Source organism: Eptesicus fuscus, chromosome 5 (genome assembly GCF_027574615.1).
Source record: "Eptesicus fuscus isolate TK198812 chromosome 5, DD_ASM_mEF_20220401, whole genome shotgun sequence".
In the NCBI taxonomy this organism is placed as follows: domain Eukaryota; kingdom Metazoa; phylum Chordata; class Mammalia; order Chiroptera; family Vespertilionidae; genus Eptesicus; species Eptesicus fuscus.
The window spans coordinates 31,178,938-31,199,274 of record NC_072477.1 but is presented as its reverse complement, the minus strand read 5'-3'; the positions used below and the strand labels follow the sequence as shown (position 1 = coordinate 31,199,274).

Below are 20,337 nucleotides of genomic sequence, written 5' to 3'. Positions count from 1 at the left end.
TTAATTAGAAAATTATTCCATTAGAAGACTATTATATTAAAAATAATATTTAAATTTATCCTAAACTTCCTAGACACTGGGTATATGCGTAAAGGCATAGGAACAGGTAGGACAGGTCCAAATGTGAATGTTTTATTCATTCTTCCAGGAGGTGACTTAATACACACATTTTCAGAAATTCAAAAGTGAATTGATTTGTATCATGCTTTAAATTATTTGCACATTGTAAAATTTTCCTTGCAATTTGATGCTAACCAGAAACTGAGCAGCTATAGCAATATACATGTGATTTTATCTGCAGGAAATAAGTATAATGCAATTTCTCTACAGTTATGATTACAGTTGAAAAGATTAAAGCTTTTATGCCAGTTTTTTAAGATGTAAGAAAAGGCAATGTTTGCCAAATATAAAAGGAAGACATTTAATTTTTAGTCTTCTAAGAGATTATTAAAAATATTGCATAAAAACTTTTCCTAAGGGTTTTTAAATTCTTCATTTATGACACCAATTTCTAATTTAAACATAATTGAAGAGAATAAAATGAGAGCAAAAGGGAGAAAAAGCCCATGCCACTGACTACTGTTTTCTATAGCAGTCTCTCTGAATGTAGTCATTAAGACTCCGATGAGAATGTTTTCATTTTCTAGCCACTCTCTTGATAACAAAATTATTCTTTACACAATCTAGCAACATCTACCCAAGAGAATCTACAACAACCCAATTTTTTAAAGGTGAAAAGTAGCCCTAACCAGTTTGGCTCAGTGGATAAAGTGTTGGCCTGTGGACTGAAGGGTCCTGGGTTCGATTCCTGTCAAGGGCACATGTCTGGGTTGCAGGCTTGATCCCCAGTAGGGGGCATGCAGGAGGCAGCTGATCAATGATTCTCTCTCATCGTTGATGTTTCTATCTCTCTCTCTCCCCCTCTCCCTTCCTCTCTGAAATCAATAAAAGTATATTTTTTAAAAAATAAATAAAAGGTGAAAAGTAACCTGAAAAAGTCAATTAATAAAACTCTAATCAATTTTGCTAAAATTAATCAATTGTGTTCCAGTAAGATTTCACCCAAGCCATCCCACAAGTTATAATTTTTGTTTCTAAAACTCACCATGTTATAAGTTGCTGAAACTCCCATTACATCAATCCTAAATTAATAATGTTCTGAGAAATCTCTTCTTTATGTCTTTTTTCAATTCCCCTTATTATAATTTAAGTAACTGTTATCTCAACTTACTATTGCCATTCAAAAATATGATTGAAAAATGATCCAGACAATGACTAGTATGAATGTGTAAGAGTCATGGAGTACAATTTTATTTTTGAGTTCAACCAATAGATTTTGTTAAGATAATAATAACAATAATATATTTAAAAGCCTAATTCTTAAGTGTAGTAATTCCTTTGAAAATTACCTTTTGTTGAATCATCCTCTATTGGCTGTTTGAACAATGTAATATCCTTGAAAGTGCATAGAAACAAGACCACCTTTTCATGTTCATTTCTTATTGGTGCAATTTGCATATAAAACCAAACAGGAGTTCCTGGAAGAGAAAGAAAGGACAACAGAGTGTGACAAAGCCTCAGCAATGACTTGGTCTCCTACCTTTCCCCTTCCTTCAGCTGCCAACTGCTATGCCAGGAATTAGCACCAATACAATAGTATTTTAATTGCTAAAAAGGATTCAAGAAAACTTTAATTTTGTATCAACTACCAGTTGCTCAAAAATTAATAAACAGAAGGAAATAGCTAAAAAACATATATGCATGGGGAAGGCCTGGGATGGGGCAGGAGTTGGGTGGAGTGGGGGCAAAAAGGGAGAAAATGGGAGACATCTGTAATATTGTCAACAATAAAAATAATTACATTAAATTAAATAATTTTAAAAGAATATATGCATATCCCATGGACACAGATAATAATTTGGTAAAAGCCAAGGTAGGAGTAAGCAGGGGAGGGTAGAGGTGGGCAAAGGGGGAGAAGAGGACTTCTGCAATAATGTCAACACTAAAAAAATTCTAATAAAATAATAATAATAATAAATTTATTATTTTTCAATGTAAAATATTAAAACTTGAAAGCAAAGCCCAGGGTGTCTTTTCACAATGCGGGAGCACAAAGGCAGTCTCGCTACTGAAGTAACACGAGCATCACCTTTAGGCCTGGCTCCCTACACCACTGCTGCTCTGACCAGCTTCCTTTAGAGCAGTGGTTCTCAACCTTTCTAATGCCGCAACCCTTTAATACAGTTCTAATGCCGCGACCCTTTACTACAGTTCCTCATGTTGCGACCCACAGGTTGAGAACTGCTGCTGTAGAGCCTAAGACCATCGGAAAATTCAGATATTTACCTTATGATTCATTAACAGTAGCAAAATTACAGTTATGAAGTAGCAACGAAAATAATTTTATGGGTGGGGGTCCCCACAACATGAGGAACTGTATTAAAGGGTCGCGGCGTTAGAAAGGTTGAGAACCACTGCTCTAGAGGGTCTCACCAAGGGCGCCCACTCCCAAGGGCTTCTCCTTGTCACTTTGAGAAGTGCTTCCACTTGACTTCAACAGTCATACCTGATGCTCTGGTAAGTATTCCTCTGGGAGGAACATCTGAAATGCCGGGATAGACTTCTAAGATAGCTCTATGGCTTTGACTGTACCCCCACATCACAGACCCTAAGGCTGGTGTATGCAGAGCTCTACCTGATGCCTTTAAAATGATGTTAAAGAGGAAAAAATTGTCCCCAGCCCTTGAGAACCTCAGGTGTCTTTGTGAGCCACTGTTTGCTACCTCCCTCCCTCAAAGCAGGAGGCTGGACTCTCACCAGGTTGTTCCAACAGTGGCCCTTGCAGACTACAGAGGACAGTTTCATGGCTTAAGTTCTGGACAAATCAGAACTGGCGTTATGTCAAATAAATATCTGAAGACAAGAGAAATGACTTCAAAGGAGTAATTGTCCATTAAACAATAAAACACTGAAGAAATGTTCCATCAGAATCAAAAAGACTTATTTTCCATCATGTTTGCTCTAAGCCACAATGCAGTAAAGCCTCCCCAAATACTCTACCTTAAAGATATGAAAGCCTTTGTCAGGTGTGAGGTGAAGTACAGGTGAGAGAGAGAGAGAGAGAGAGAGAGAGAGAGAGAGAGAGAGAGAGAGAGAGAGAGAAGGAAGAAAGAAAGAAGGAAGAAAGGAAGAAAGAAAGAAAGAAAGAAAGAAAGAAAGAAAGAAAGAAAGAAAGAAAGAAAGAAAGAAAGAAAGAAAGAAAGAAAGAAATCAACTACATAATAATGTCACCATAAAAGGAAGTTTGCCATTTAGACAAGAAGTTCAAGAAGTCAGAGAATCTCCCCAGCTGGTTAGAGTGTCAGCCTACGGACTGAAGCGTCCCAGGTTTAATGCCATCAGGCATACACCTCAGTTACAGGCTCAGTTGGGGCACCTGCAGAAAGGAAGCAAGCAATCGATGTGACTCACACCCATGTTTCTCTCTCTCTCCCCCTCTCTTCCACTCTCTCTAAAAATCAGTGGGGAAAAAAAATATCCTCGGTTGAGAATTAACAAACAAAAAGAAGTCAGAGAATTAGAGAGGAGATTTCTATGGGAATATTCAGTTTAGACAACCAGGTTCTTGGCAACACCAGGAGGCCGATGAAAGGACATGGTCCCTTCCAAAAATGACTGCAGGATGAGACAGGGATCTCAGAAACAATTACACCATCTTCCAGAGAGGCTTGTTCTTTGTTTTCGGATTCGGATTTTACACAATGTGTCTGGGAACTGGGAGTGACATGCAGTTTTACAAACCACCAGCCCCAGACACCAGAGATACATGGCCTATGGCTGTTACAACATAGTGAGCTTGAGGCAGCAGGATCATAAACAGAGGGAAAGGGGCATTAAAGGTAAGCTGTTTTCCAAGGTCTGCTGGAAATCTGAACAGAAAGAGATGACGTTACAGCTCGTATCTATGAAAACAGCAACAATTCAAATTGTGGTACAGAGTCAGCTATTTTTTTAAATTGCTTTCAGATATCATGGTGGATGTTTTTCAAGTTGAAGTACAGGTCATGCTTCTGCGAGCAGGCTGAGTACTTGCTGAGTGGCTGTTGAAATACCCATATTCAGAATTTGAGGGGGTATCTGGGAGGGCCAAGCAGAGAGGCCTATAGCTGCTGGAAGATCAAGGCAGAGCCCTGCATTGATTATTGGGAATGAACCAGAGATCACAGTCCTGCCCTTTGTGTAGACAGAAGAGCCATTTTCAGTCATCATCTCAGAGCCACTGTTTCTTTTCCAACAGTAGAAACAGCCCCCTGCTAATCAGAGCCATGGGCCTAAAGAATAGAGGTTGCAAACTGAAATGTCAATCGTGACACATGTTAAATAGGGTACCTCAATCTCCTCACTGGCAAAATGGTCTTTAACCTAATTATTTAATGGAAGTAATGGGAGGCATTGGCATTCAGGCATTCCCAAAGCAGTTTTCTACAGACATGTGACTTTTCCTTTTAACATTTTTAAAAGTCACACGAATACACTCTTTTTAGTTGATATTCAAAAGCTTCAGCTAACTATTTACAAGATTTTTTAAAGCTGCTTTTAAGTATAGTAGAACTCCATTATAATATATGGATAGTATCTTCCCTTCATATTAAAGGGGAAAAACTCAATGCATATGCTGCACAGATGAGAGGAGCTTTAATCTACAGTGCAATGGGCTCTGTATCTTACTAGCTCTAAGCAGAAATCTAAACATACATAGATACTTATCTGAAAAGAACCAGACAAGCCTGAACAAAGGTCAGATAATTATTTCAAGCCATTAAAGTAAAGCAAACTATCTAAACCACCTCAAAAGGAGACTTTTGGAAATACAAAATTCAATTCATTGCTCATATGATTTAAATGATATAAACAAACAGGATTTCCACTGAGGTATTTTTGAGAAATTCAGAAACTATGAACTTGCCTCTGATGTTTTAAAATCAGGCAAAGATTTGTTTATTTTGCTTAAATGTCAGAGTGAGGTAATATGAAATATTCTTAAATTATTTGCTAAACTTGAGACATATCTAAGTCATTTAAGAGACAACAATACTATAATAAAATGAAAGGGTATTGGAGCATAAGAATCTACTACAAATTGTCAATATGTATTTGGACCTGGTGGAAAAAAAAAAAGAACAGAAAACAACTGACATTTCTCTTGAAGAAGACAGAGCTGATCATTCACAATGGATTGTTTTCTAGGTTACAAGCCAACAGACATTTGGGTATGACTTCAGAGAGAAATACCTCTCAGCCTTGATTCTAAAATGAAATATAAGATGTTAAGACATTCCCTAGGTAAAATCACTAAAGACTAATGTTCCCATTACCAAGTGCACTACTGTGAAGCAATAACTATGGTTGTGGTTATCCCTATGCTGGTCTGTTAATTAAAAAAAGAGAACCTAAGTTCAGTTCCAAATAGTCCACAGAGAACAAATGTTTGAGATAAAAATGGAGAGAATAAATTATGCTCCACAAGATCCAACAGACACAGAGCATGGAGCAAGTATTTCCTGTTGAAGTTAGAATGTGTCCCATGGTCTCTATTTCCACTGAAGATAATAATTGACTTTGCTATCATGAACTATTAACACTAAATAAATGAATCCATCTTGTGAAGAGACTGTTCATTTTAAAACAGAAAAATCAACTTGCGAAAGTAGCAAAAAGGAATAAAAGTAAATAACTATTCAAAGAAAATGAATTAGAAGGGAGTCTTGGCTGACGAATGTCCTACTCAGTTTTTGTTGTTGTTGTTGTTGTTGTTGTTGTTTTGTGGGGTCTTTTTTTTTGGGGGGGGAGGGGTTGGCTTCTTCCTCCAAACTGGTGGAGAGTCCAGACCATGATGTCTTATGTGATTAGAGAATGGATAACTGACCACTCACAAATCTCATCCTAGAGAACAGCTCGCAAAATATACCAGATGTGAATGGCCTGTTCTAAAGGTTTAATAATAATAATAGTTTAAAAATAAAATGACTATTTCCTCTAGTTACACACAAAAGAGCCTGCATCCAGCAAAAGGCTATATTAGCAAAGATTCACCTCAAGTAGATAGCCTATACTCACATGTTACCTATGTATATATAGAAAGGTAATCACATATCCAATGATGCCAATCACCTTTTTCTTTAACCCTAAGAAGAAATGAATAAATTTCTGTCCTTTTAAATTGCTGTCACATAACTATAAAATTGTTGCCATGAGTATTAATTACAAAGCATTTTGCCACCACACACACACACACACACACACACACACATCCAAAATACACCATGCTTTTCTTCCATTCTTCAACAGATTGCTTTTCATAGCCAGAATCAATTATTAATTTTCCAATCTAATTTTACTTGCCAAGAGAAGGAACAAAGTTTTATATTCTCTCTACACTATAGCTCAACTACTACTTATCAAAACATAACATTAATAAAGAGTTGGTGCATCTTCTTGATAATTTAGATACCTACTGTTTTTCTTGTACAGAAGAACTTCAAAGCAGTTTGACTCGTAGTTGTCAAAAGTCTGCCTGACTTTCTCAATGGTCTTCTTGTCAGTCAATTCCCCGTACATAAAACTGGGGGGGAAACAATCCATTTCAGTTTTGTGTTGCTTTTAAAATGCTACATAAAATCATATCGTTGTCAAGTTTAGTAGCAAAATTAAGTAATCAAATTTAACTACAAAATATAATGTTGCTCCCACAAAGTGAACTAAAATATTTATACCATATTTTTGTCATTATTGTTAAACTTATTGTAAAAGCTAGCATTAGAAGTTATTTCAAACTTACAGAAAGAGAGCAAAAAGCAATCCTCGCTTTACACAGTTCATACATGTACAGATTTTTATTACTATGGTGTAGTTAAAGAACATCAGTTTCCCAATAGCACCATTCATATTTCAGTTACTATGGAATATTAACTGAATAATCACATAAAGTTTAGACTTTATTGTTAGCTCTTCAGTCTACAAATCACTGGTGAATAACAGATAAAATATCACAATCATTGACCAATCACCTCGCTTTTTCAAAATCTGTCGATATTGGTCACTGTGCATCTGGTATTCAATTTACACACACAAGCAGAGCACGTTAGATGTGTTGCCTCCTGGTTTCTCAGTGATAAATCCACATGACATTTTACAAAAATGAAAATCGAAAACAGGAATTAACCATCAAAGATTAAAGTCCATCAAGAAGTGAAAAACATAATGCTGAAAGTGAATTTGAATCGAACATAAACAAGGTTAGAGAAGAAAAAGGTGACTGTGGGGATGTTGAAATTACTGCCATTGAGAGACTCTAGATATGCAGCCAGAGGAACTGAGTGAAGGCAAACTTACCAACATAAATCACAAAAGTGATTGGGATGAAAGGATCAAGGATTCCCAGAGAAAGTGATGCAAATTGAAAAAAGAAGGAAGGAAGGAAGGAAGGAAGGAAGGAAGGAAGGAAGGAAGGAAGGAAGGAAGGAAGGAAGGAAGGAGGGAGGGAGGGAGGGAGGGGGGGAGGGAGGGAGGGGGGAGGGAGGGGGGGAGGGGACGGGAGGGGGGGGAGGGGACGGGGGGGGAGGGGAGGGAGGGAGGGAGGGAGGGAGGGAGGGAGGGAAAGGAAAACTTCACACTAAAGGAGCCCAGGAGATAGTTCACAATAATGATCATGGGAGAAAAAAAGGAGTTAAAGTTGATTCAAACTTAAAAAGAATTATTAACATTTGCAAAGAGATAGGAAAAAATGCTCTCTTTATGTCATAAGTTATATTACAAGAAAGCAAGAGACGTTCAAGTGATAGGTTTTACAAAGATATGAAACACTTTAATTTTTAAAACTTCTAATGTTCTGAATCATGGTATACTATATATTACTTTTCCAATTACTTTCACTTCTATGTATTAATAACCAATAGAGAGTTTTCAATGTTTTGACACTGTTAAAGGTCATAGAACAATCGTGATTTTTCCATTTAGTATTAAGATAGTATTACATCTTTTCAGCTTGCACGGTCTTTTCTATACTCCAATGTACAATGAAACGTGAAAAGTTCATATTACACATATAATATACTGTCATTTTCATCATTTATGAGGATTTTTTAAATACATACAACTATGGCTAATTGGAGGAAAACTGAAGGAGGCATATATTATTACTATTGTTTAAAAAAACACATAGAAAGCAGATTAAAGAGTGAACTTCTATATCCCATAAAATTGTCTTAATATTAAAAATTATCTATTTTTCTAAAAGAAATTCACCAAAAGTCTGATAATCTACAAAACAGAATTTAGTCAAGGACTACACACCTCTAAAACTCTGTTCCCAATGCTTTCACAATCATCAGTTGTTCATCTGGTTTTAGATACACAGTTAACATAATTGTCTAGATCATTCCTTCCAACAGGAAGGAATCTGTGAGCTACTATTAGATACCTTGAATACGTTTTTGAAAACTCAAGTCTATCTTTATGATTGTTTTTGTTCCAGTTTTCAATGACTTAGCCTGTTGGCCACAAATCCAAGTTTATTAGGCCTGAAGCTTATACAATTTTAGGGCCTCCTTTAAGGAAAGGAACAAAATTATAAAACAAAATTAGGCACAGAACCTTAAAAGACACCCACTCATGTGAGGGGTCCCTGAAGTTTAAGATTCATTATCCTCATGGGAAAACTGCCCCTGAATATATCAACCTGGGAAATTTACAACTTGAAAAGCAATTTCTTAGCAAGATCCATCCAAGACTAGCAGGATTCAATAGCAATGCCATAACTCTAGAAATTAGGAGTAACTCAGGCCAATCTCATGATAACACTAACCTACACAACTAGAATTTTAGAAACTAAGAAATGAAAGGAAGTAGATATAGCAGACCAAAAAATTGCTCTGACAATTTTCATCCTGCACTTTCAATTATAATATTTCTATCTTTTATTTTAAAAAGATACTTAGTGTTTTATGGTAGTAAAATAAATGAGAATCTCATAATAAAATAACAGACTCTAACTCCTTAATTGCACAGCTGAACTAACAAAGGAAATTTCAGTGCCTGCCTGTAAGATGGCATTGAAAAGCCACTGTTCCTGTCTAAAGGCTGGGTTTCAGCTCACGTGAGTCTTAGGAAAATCTCCTGAAGGCATTATAATTAAATTAGAATACCTCAGTTAAAAAGTCCCACCCTCCAAAAATAAAACATTAGTTTAACCTTTTGCACTCGGATGTCCAGTGTGACTCGACACGGTTAGCATTAGAATAAAGGAATTGAGAAAAAAGCAAGCGAGTGCAAAGAGTTAATACTGTCAATAATATTTTTACAGACAGGTAAAACTTTCAATCAACCAGTTTTTTTAATAATGATAATGATAATTGACTATTTTTAATCTAAAACTCTTTACTATAAAGAAGGCATTAAGAACAAAAAATAAGATAAGGGTAATTAAGCTAACTAAATGTTTGTGGTCTTAAGAAACATAAAAGAAAAACCATTTTACTCCTATTACTAAATGTCAGAGTTCTATAGTTCAATAAACCCAAACACAATATTCACAACTGGCCATCAGAAAAACATGGAGGGAAAAGGCATCTATAATATAATAAGCAAATAGGATAATAATTTGAAAAATAAACTCTAACAGGATTGAAAATTAAGTTACAACTTAAAAAAAGATTGTTTTGAAAATTGATGTAATAATACCACTTACAACACACATTTGATTCAGCTAAAAATCTGAAGAGAAAATGCAAACTATGAAAATTCCATAATATATTCTTCATCACTTTAGCCCTCCCAATGCTAAAATCTCCTATCCTAAGAATGCAAAGGCATTTTAAGAAAACAATCCCACACTATTACAATCTGAATACTTTTTTTGAAAGTCTTTTGTCTCTTACATTGTTCCACTGGTATTATAAATGATTCCTACCACTGCACTGTTTATTTTATTGGAGGGGAAAATTCAATGCACAGAAGCGATCTATCTCTGCTGTAACACTGAGCAGTAGTAATATAATAGAACCACTGCACTTGGAGGACTATGATTCACAAGAAAGGGATAGAACCCCTCTGACTCTTCGTTTCCTCATTAGTAAAATGATGACATTAACATAACTCAGAGAGTGAGGTCTAAAAGCATAAAGCACATGAATTTGCCAATTAGAATGTGTGGTAGAGTGGCTGAGTGATTACTGGGATGCTTCTAATGGGTGGGGTTAGAAGGCCACTCAAGCCCCAACCCCATACCCTTGTGCCCCTACAATTCTAGACCAGGGTTGAGCCACACCTGCTAATGGGCAAGGTCACTGAGTCTTAAAGGGAATGCACATCATTTTGTATCTTCTTTTTTTTTTTTTTTTTGCTAACCCATGAGGCTGAAGCATAAACTCACCCAGGACCTGCTCCTGGATTATCTGGCCACTTCTCTTGCCACACAAATAAGTGGTGGTAAGATCTGGTCTTGAAAGTAAGGAAGAAATTTTCCTCTGGCCTGACCTAAGCCATATCCAGGCTGCCTAAGCAGTTGGCAATATATATTTTATGTATATTCTGTCCTAGGAAACTTCTGGGGACAGGTGACTTTGGTTTATAGCAGGATTTACTAATTATTCTTGGATCCCTTGTTCTGCCATCAAAATCTCACAAACAAGCCTCATTATGAGAACTCACAGTAAGAATGGCTATAATGCTAATGGACTTTCAAGGGACAAAGGAACTTCCAAACTAAAAAAGAATGTACAACCTAATCATGAGTTCTGCCATCTAGCTCCATCTGTTAATGACTGAACAATGTTCCTGAACTAAAATACCACATTCAGTCACCACTAGATAATAACATTATCTACAGTGTTTAGTTCACAGGCTAGCAAATGCTTCATCACAGAAACCATACAGATTGACCTAATGCGGTTAGCTGGCAAATGTGGTCCTCAGCTCGGAGCCAGCCACAACAGTGAAATCATCACCCGGTTAGTGGGAGGATGGGCTGAGATTTATAGCCCAAGGGTCAAAAAGAAGCCTGTGAGGGAGAGTAGAAGGAGAATTTAGAAACAAATAAGAACACGGCTTTCCAAATCTGAAAGAGGTAATTTTGGAATAAACCAAAGCATTATTTTATATCATAGATTGTAACCAAAATGTTTCACAGCCCATTAAGTTATATGGATTTAGAAGGATTCAGATAGTTGTAAAGAGTCCCCCGGGACATGTAATTGAGGGAAGCTAGGGATAGCCCTGGACATCTCTAACCCTTGGAGCATGAGCATCACTGAGGCACCTGGCTCTGCAATGCTTCCCCTCAGTGCCACTGTGCAAAGCAGAGCCTGCAGCCAAATGGAACCAGACTGACTGAGATCCATCATGTGTAATGTGCTCATAGTGGCTGAGATAATCCTGTGTTAATAAAACTACTTGTGAAATACATCCAATAAAGTGTCTCTTACTACCTCTGCTTCTTTCTCTAATTTGATGCATGGACAAAGGATTATTAATGGGCCCTTTGAGGAAAAAAATGATTTTGAAAGCATCTATCTACTCCAATCCTCCCCACCTACATGATTGCTCTTCTCACCTCTATCCTAAAAACAACAACAGAATGGGCCTTTAAAGTTTCAGGTTAATAAAAGATTAAAATGCTGATGTGGTTTCTACCTAACCCAGTGATGGGCAACCTTTTGAGCTTGCTGTGTCAAACTTCGCCAAAAAACTGAGCATAACTCGGGTAGTGTGTCACTTTGAGGAAAAAACAATATTTCGCAAATGTTTCATCCTCAGGAGCAGCAAATGTTTCATCCTCAGCATGCGGCCGCGTGTCATCAGAAATGGCTACGCGTGTCAGTGCTGACACACGTGTCATAGGTTCGCCATCACTGTGACCTAACCTGTGATAGTGTGTCTCGAATGTCAGGGTTTCCTAGGGGTCATGAGGTAAGAGCATATGCTTTAGATCCATTCCCACAAAACCTACAATCTCTATTATACATGTAATATGTTTTGTGTCCTTCAATAAGCATCCAAATAATCCAAAGGCTTGAAGTACAATTATTAGACAATAAAATGGGCTAGACTTGAAATTCTAGGAACCCTAAAGTGTCATGAGAATTGTTTTTAAAATTTGGTTATGAGATAGTACCATAGAATACATCATATTTATTAAAATAGAAATTTAGATACTACTATGAAGTACAAGGATGTGGGGAAACTGGAACCCTCACTCATGGCTGGTGAGTTTGGAAACAGAAGGCCACTTGACAGCAATCTGAGAGAAATTAATGTACAAATCCTGTATATAGTCTACTACCCAGCAATCCTATTTCTGGACACAGACAGACAACTTCTCACATGGGGCCACAAGAAGATGTGTATGAGGATGTTTATCTCCAAGTTGTTTGAGGTAGCAAAATGTCAGAAGTTGGACTTCATGACTAATAAAATAGATAAATAAAAGGAAGGCTATGAAGACACAGGAGCACTACACAACAAACATAATGAAATAGGATATCATATACGGCAACATAAAAAAAATCTCAAAAACACCCTTTGCCAACATGGCTCAGTAATCAGAGTGTCAGCCCGCAAACCCGAGGATCTCAGCTTCAGTTCCCAGTAAAGAGGATGTCTCTCTCACATCAATATTTTGCTCTCTCCTCTCTGTCTCTCTCCCCTGTCCCTCTCCCTTCCACTCTCTCTAAAAATCAATGGAAAAAATATCCTCACTCTTCCGGTGAGGATAAAAAAAAAAAAATCTCAAAAACATAATGTTGAGTGAAAAAAGTAAGAAACTATAAATCTTATTGCACAATATGAATTGCATGGGTCTTAAAAACAAGCTCAAAGCAACAACATTTAAGAATACATGTATTTAATAAACAAATAGAAGACAGATTAGAAAGACATACAATAAACACACTTTAAATAACTGTAGAAAAGGACAAGGGATGTGATCAAAGGGAAAAAAATAAAAGAAAATTTAATAAAATAAAGAACTTTCCAGAGAGAGTATAATGATAATATTGAGACAAACTGAAGAGAATGTTTAATTAGATTTTGTGCACCTGGTCTAATGGGAGAAGGGTTGGAAAGGAAAAAAAGTAAGAAAACAAAAATAATACATATTAGCCTCTTCATATTGTAAAATTACAAATTGCTATTTTTATTTTCAGATAAAACAATTCATATTTGAACAATTAAAAAATAAAACAAGGAATCTTTACCCAGTTACTACTTTAATCCTATTGACTTTAATCCATCTAATGCAAGTTGTATCCTACCTAATAAAATAGTAATATACAAATTGACCACACCTTCGCTACACCAAGGCCATGCCCACCAGCCAAAGCCACGCCCACCAGCCAATCAGGGCAAGTATGCAAATTACCCAACAAAGATGGCAGGTTAATTTGCATACACTGAAGGAGGGAGGAGTGAAAACTGAAGGCAACTTAGAAGGAAGAGGGAGGAAAAGCGGAAAGCAAGGTGGCTGCCAGAGGGAAAGCCCGGGGCGGCAGTGGCGTGTGGGTGCAGGCAGCAGTGGCTGCGCACGCGGCCAAAATGGCTGCTTGCAGGATTCTTCCTGCAAATGGGCTACTAGTATAGAGATGATTCTTTTCTTTCCAAAATATAAAGTGTCATTTTTTCCACACAAACTGACACTCACTGATTGGTAGTTTCTTATTCTTATATCATTGATAATGATAATCAATAAAATTCTTTGAGTTATTTACAAGGCTATCCTCATTATCAAATGATTTATCTCTATATTCAATTAGAATTCAGTGATTCCAAAACTCTACAATAACTTTTAGCCATTAACACTGTAGTTCTAACCGTGTATACAATTTTCTTCTTTCCTCCTTCTATTTCCTCTGTCTCATATTCAAGGCTTTCATAGATTTACACAGGGAATAAAAAATAAAAAGCTATATGGCCTGGCCAGTGTTCTCAGTAGTTGAGTGTTGACCCATTAACCAGGAGGTCATGGTTTGATTCCCGGTCAGGGCACATGCCTAGGTTTCTGGCTCAATCCCCAGTAGGGAGCATGCAGGAGGCGGCAGATCAATGTTGATGTTTATATCTCTCTTTCTCCCTCTCCCTTCCTCTCTCTCTCTCTCTGAAAATCAATAAAAACATATTTTTTTAAAAAATAATATTATCATTTTGAAAATAGCCTCTGAAAATAGTGAACAGAGCTTTGGGGAGACTTCTTCCCACAATGAAAAATGAAAAAGCATAACATAATCCAAAGCTCTCTGCTCCCTCGCCCACCATAAATACCGTAACACTTGGGATGAAATACAGTGAATAAAAGCATGTTATATGGAGGCATGTGAGATCTAGGTTAGGGTTTATTGCAAAACAAGCCAATCTAATTCAACAAATGCTGACACAAAACCCTGAGCTGTGTCCTGTAGTACATGCAAAAGTGAGCAAGATGGAATCCTTATTTTTGACGCATTTATAATCTGGCACTGGTGCTAGGAAGGAAAAAACAACTCTTTTAGGGGATAGAATATGCTAATACTGTATAATATGCCAGCATTTTTTAAATGAACTTTCTGTAGGAAAAATTACACCTGCCAAAGAAAACAGGCTGGGGGGAGGGGCAGGGGGGAGGCATAGATACATGGGAAGCATGGACTTCACAATAGATCCACCTACAACAACAAAAATGACAACAGAAGCAATAGCAATAAAAACCCCAGGGGAAAGGAAAGCTAGTTAGTTTAAGGCCAGATGATAATGCCACACGATGAACTAATGGGAGTCATAGGAGGGAAACCACATCTTGTTGAGAAAATCATAAATACCCTCAGGTAAAAGATGGCACCTGAAATAGGCATGGGTATGATGATGGGATGTCCAAAGTCCAAGAAGAGGAAATGGGTATGGGAGCATCTATATTGTTTTGTAAAACCTAAGAGATTCCTATGTGCAGCCAGGTTTAGACTCATGGTATAAAGGAACCCTTGCCTTCTGTAAAGATGCAGAATGAACAGGAGTAGGCAAAAGTAGGTTTATGTTTGTATGAAAAATGACATGCAGATTATGGTTATCATAAGAGCTTTATTAACTCAAAAGAATGTCACAACTGTGAGTGAGTGACCCTGGACAAATCCCATAATAAAACTCCACCTCGATTTCCCCCTCTGAAAAACCAAAGATTTGGAATAGAAAATAATTCAGATCACTCACAGTTCTAAAATAACATAATTTTGGTGCATAATTAAGTGAGATCTTTAAAGAAAAATTAGCTCAAGGGAAAAACATCCCATCTCAGTACTGAAATATTGTGAAAAGTTGTCAGTTCTAAATTGGTTCCTTATATAGAATTTTCTTCTTTATGATCTTTTTTTGCAATACATTCTTTAAACTCACAGATATGGCATATCTTGAAAGAATTCTTATAAATATAAATGCCAGAAGCTGTTTTACATAAGTCAAACAAAATAGCAATGGTACAATGTACCAACATTACAAAGTATGTATGATTTACACAAGGTATAAGAACTTTATTTTGATGTTCTTTAAGTGTTCATGAGCCATGTCCTACTTGATTGGGAATTGTTTCCCCTACTTTGTTCAAGACAGTTTTAGCACCCATCAGTGCTTCCCTGAGGTAAGATGCTCCTTTGATCACTCAGGTCTTCAGATAGTTCCTGGCTCATAGTAGGTTGGCAAAAATATATATTTATTGGATGAATTCCTACATTCCCAGATATGCAAAAGTCCTTCTCTCTGCAAAAGTGTTCACCAATAACTCTTAAGCTGTATATTTCTACTGACAATTTAGCTCCTTCATATTTTAATATAATTTTTACCCTATAGTTTTTACGTGTGAGTAAATAGGTTTTGGTACCAATTCCAGTGTGTGTGGTAGAAGTGGGAGGGTCTCCACACCAACAACAAGCAATTCTTGGGACACCAGCTGGGGGTCCTATGACTCAACTCAATCACAACACTGTCTACCCTGAAATAGCTAGCATCAGATGCCACGGGTTAGGGATTCAGTCTTAAAAGACAGCCTCACACACACACACTTCAGGTGCCACTAGTCACAAGCCCTGGTTGTCACCTGTACTTTTAAGGACAGGCTATAAATCAGAGGTTCCCACAATCTCCTCCTTGAATTTGATTAACTTGCTAGAGCAGCACACAGAGCTCAGAGAAACATTTTACCTATTAGATTACTGGTTTATTTAAAAAGAATATAACTCAGGAATAGTCAGATGGAAGAGATGCAAGGGGCAAGGTATGGAGAAAGAGTGAGGAATACACCACTCTCCCAGCACCTCCAGATATTCACCAATCAAGAAGCTCTCCAAACCTTGTCCTTTTGAATGTTAGTGGAGACTAAGTAATGAGGCCTCATTACTTAGTCTCCACTGATTAAATCATTGGTCACTGGCATTTGATTAACCTCCAACCCCTCTCTTAGATGATGGGGGTGGGGGATACTAAAAGTTACCTCCCTCTAGTCATGTGGTTGGTTCTCCAGGCACCCAGCCCTCAACCTCAGATTATCTAAGGGCTTTCCAATAGTCACCTTATTAACATAACAAAAGGCACCTTTATTGTTCTTAATGCCAAGCCTTTTAGGAGCTCTGTGCCAAGACTTAGGTTGAAGACCAAATGTACATTTATTATAAATCACTATATCACTGTTTAAATCAGTTTAATCCTTTTAGCCATATTCAACATTAAACTTTAGAAAATGCTCCTGAGCTGTTCTATTACCTACCTGCAAGTGCTGCTTTTCTGCATGACGTCAGCTCGATGATACCCAGAGAGTTTGCAAAAACCGTCATTACTGTACACTACAGGCCAATCCACAATCTGGGCATTTCCCAGTAAGAAACTCGATTCTAAAGAAGAAAGAAAAAAAGGAAGTTTTTAGCTTCATTGAGCAATGTACTTCTTTCAAGTAACCAAAAAAACAAATTCATAAAGATAGACAAATGCAACTATGGTTTTCTATGGTACAAATAATAAAACCTATTCTTGAAACTGACATAATGAGTTTAGCATGATCATCAAATGAGATCTGCAATAAGTACATGATCTGTATACAAACTAAAAACTCCACTGAACAGAAAAGCCAGTTTATATAATACCTCTTTCTGTTCAAGTATACTCTACGCTATGAAAACAAAGTATGGTTAATATTAAAACTGTTAATGACTATAATAATTATACCTAAAAACAGGTTAATTTATTAAGATTGGGGCTACCGTCACTTCTCCACAAATTGGGAATATTGGACTTGATAACAGAAGCAAACTTGGATGATTCCTCCAAAAATTCTATTAATATAATTTTGGACATGATGGAATAAATTCGATTGATCTTAAGTCTAATTTAAAATAACATTGAAGATTTCTTTTTAAAATAAAATTATTTAAAGATATTATTTTCAACCATATGGTACACAAAATTTGGAAACTCTCTTTGGTCTAAATAAAGAACCATCTCTGGTCTATTTTGCATAAAGAAGTGGTTTACTTTATGTATAAAAATTAATACAAAAACCTTTTGATAGCAATCTTGATTAAAAGTCCAATAGTCTTAGGCAAAAACTTTAGCAATATTTAGACAACATGATAAATATGTTAACATTAAAATGAATTAAAATAATATTAAGATATAAAAATGAAAAAAATATTTTAAAGTAAATATTTTAAAAGATTACAACTTTTAAAAGGAATACTTCACTTCAAAATACTCAAAATATCTACCTGAAATAAACTCCTTTGAACTTATATTCAGAGTAGAGTACTAAAAAGATAAATTAACTTAGGAGTAGAGAACTTTAAGTTTAAATTCTGATTCACAGTTGGTCTTCATAAAAATCACAATGCAATTCAACATTTACTAAGTAGCTGTTAACTAAAGGGCACTATTCTGGGTCAGATAATTGACTAGAATGGAGATCAACACACCATACCCTTTACTCTCAAAACACTTACATATTCAGTAAAACAATTATATGACAACCAATTACAATTTAGCAGAATAGATGCTAAATCAAAAAGTATAGGACAAAATATGAAGGGAAATCTGTCTCAAGGCACTGAAAACCAAACAAAAGTAGGCAGAAACTGAAAAATACAAATCCTTGAATAAAAGGAGATACATTAAATGCGATATTCATTTAACTGTCCATTCCCCCTGTGAACACTTCCCAATTTGTACAGCTCATGAGTGAGAGATTTCAAGCAGAAAAGTCTGTGAAAGAAAGGAGCCACACGCTAACCTGACAAGCTCAGGGGAGGCCTGCGTGGCCGTCTTGCAAACTCAGAGACCTGAAATAACCACAAAGGATGGTTTGAAAATTAAATATTTAACTACAAACAGGTTATAGTGGGCAGTCATGTCCTAGTCCCATATCTTCCCTGACAAAGATCAACTTAGATCTTCTTTCCTGAGCCCATTTGCCTTTTTGCCTCTAAGATAACATATCTGTGAGATGTCTGTGAGATGTCTGGGTAACTTGTAACTTCCTTTTTACCCCGGACCCCTCAGGGCACAACAAATGGCACCGGGACATTCCTTCATTGTTATTGTTATCAAGTTAATTGTCAACTGTTAATTACGTTAAAGTATCCTGTATCTATCTCTGTAAGAGAAGCACATGTCCATCATTTCACTTTTCACCCAATCCCAGAGGTTTCCCCGCTTTGCTTTGTCCCACCTCCCTAATCTGTCACCAATGGATTTCATGTAACTCACCTACGTCCCTTTTCTTTGATTTCAAGGTATAAATATAGATGTAACCCTGCATTCTCCGGAGCATTATCTCAATTCATTGAGGTTCTGCTTCCCGGCATATGTCGACATTTTGGCTCAAATAAACTCACTAAAATTCTTTACAGGTTTCAATGGTTTTTTCGTTAACAAGTCAAAGGTCATAATTTGGGGCTTCCAGAGCAGCTTTAAGTTAAGGAGAATGCTTTGACATAAAGAGTCATAAATCTATACATGAATTTACCTCAAATTCTTATCTGTTCATACACAGGATAAGACTACTAAGGAACTCAAGTCTAGAAATGACTAGAAGGCCAAGAGGCAGACAGAAATTTCACAGCCTACCCAAGGCTACAAGACAAATTTCAGAGCTCAAGTCCTATCAAGCTAGATAGAGAAGCTTGGTAAATTCCTCAAGATTTCCATTTAAGCCACAGAAGGCCATGCTTAGGAGTAGGAAAGAAATCCCAGAATAAAGGTCTAAGTAAGATTAAAAAAAATATAGACGAGTCTCTCTCTCTCTCTCTCTCTCTCTCTCTCTCTCTCTCTCTCTCACACACACACACACACACACACACACACACACACACACACACACGGCTGAAATCATAATCAAGGTGACCCACCAATAATTTAACTACCTGCTAAAATAAAATGCACCCCTCTTCAGAGGAAAAATAATTAAATCAAAAATCTCTACAATGTGTCAACCCAATGGCCAGTATACAATTAAAAATTATTAGGCATGCAAAAAATAAAAATTAAAAACCAGAGAACTGTGACAACAATCAAGGGGGAAATAAGCAATAGAGGAAAAAGTTGATACTGGAAACAGAAATAAGAAGATCCAGGCATCAGTATTTGTTTTTAAATCTTCTCAGGTGTTGGTTCTTCGGTGTGGCCAGGGTGGAGAAGCACTAATTTACTACCGCAACAATTCCTAAGTGCTGGCAGCCGCAAGAGAATCTTGGAATGAGTGTCAAAAATACAGATTGCTAAATTCTAATGCAGGCACGCTGAACAGACTCCCTCAGGGTAGAACACAAAAATACAGGCACGGAGGAAAGCCTCATGCTCAGCCAGCTTTGGAAAACTTTAATCTAGTACCTTGCTACTCAAAGTGTGGACCTGTATCGCCTGGGAGTTTATCAGCAATACAGAATGTGGGACCCACCCCCACCTGAATTTAGCAAGACCATCAGGTGACCCCAAGCTCCTCGTTGCCGGAAACCGAACATTGACACTTTGTAGTTACATGTGAAAAGGGAATCTGAAATGCTTTGGTCAACTTTAATCACTCTGAATGGTCAGAGCTAGTCACTCATTGTTTAGTTGAGACTTTGGTAGTTAAAGCAACTCTCACCTGTTAATCATATGTAAATTTTTGCTGATTGTCTATTGTTGGAATTTCCTGCCTAAAGGATATGGGTGTATCTCAGAACCCCAATAAAAGGGATGGCAAAGGCCAGAGCAGTGAGTAGTCCTCCCCCTAGAGGTGGACTCCCGCCTGGCCCCCCATTTACCCAAATTGATTCTTTTCTAGCTTCTTTTCATTTTGAT

The 20,337-nt window shown here is 36.9% G+C and overlaps 1 protein-coding gene across 1 annotated transcript in view; it reads right to left on the bottom strand.

Annotated features, from left to right (window-relative positions):
- Window positions 1–20,337, bottom strand: part of KCNH5 (potassium voltage-gated channel subfamily H member 5) — a 258,352-nt gene that overhangs the window by 223,226 nt on the left and 14,789 nt on the right. Inside the window, exons 2-4 of the mRNA XM_008138968.3 lie at window positions 16,775–16,898; window positions 6,516–6,622; window positions 1,410–1,538 (exon numbers count right to left, since the gene is read on the bottom strand). Coding sequence (XP_008137190.1) covers window positions 1,410–1,538; window positions 6,516–6,622; window positions 16,775–16,898 — 360 coding nt within the window. The remainder of the gene's footprint in view (window positions 1–1,409; window positions 1,539–6,515; window positions 6,623–16,774; window positions 16,899–20,337) is intronic.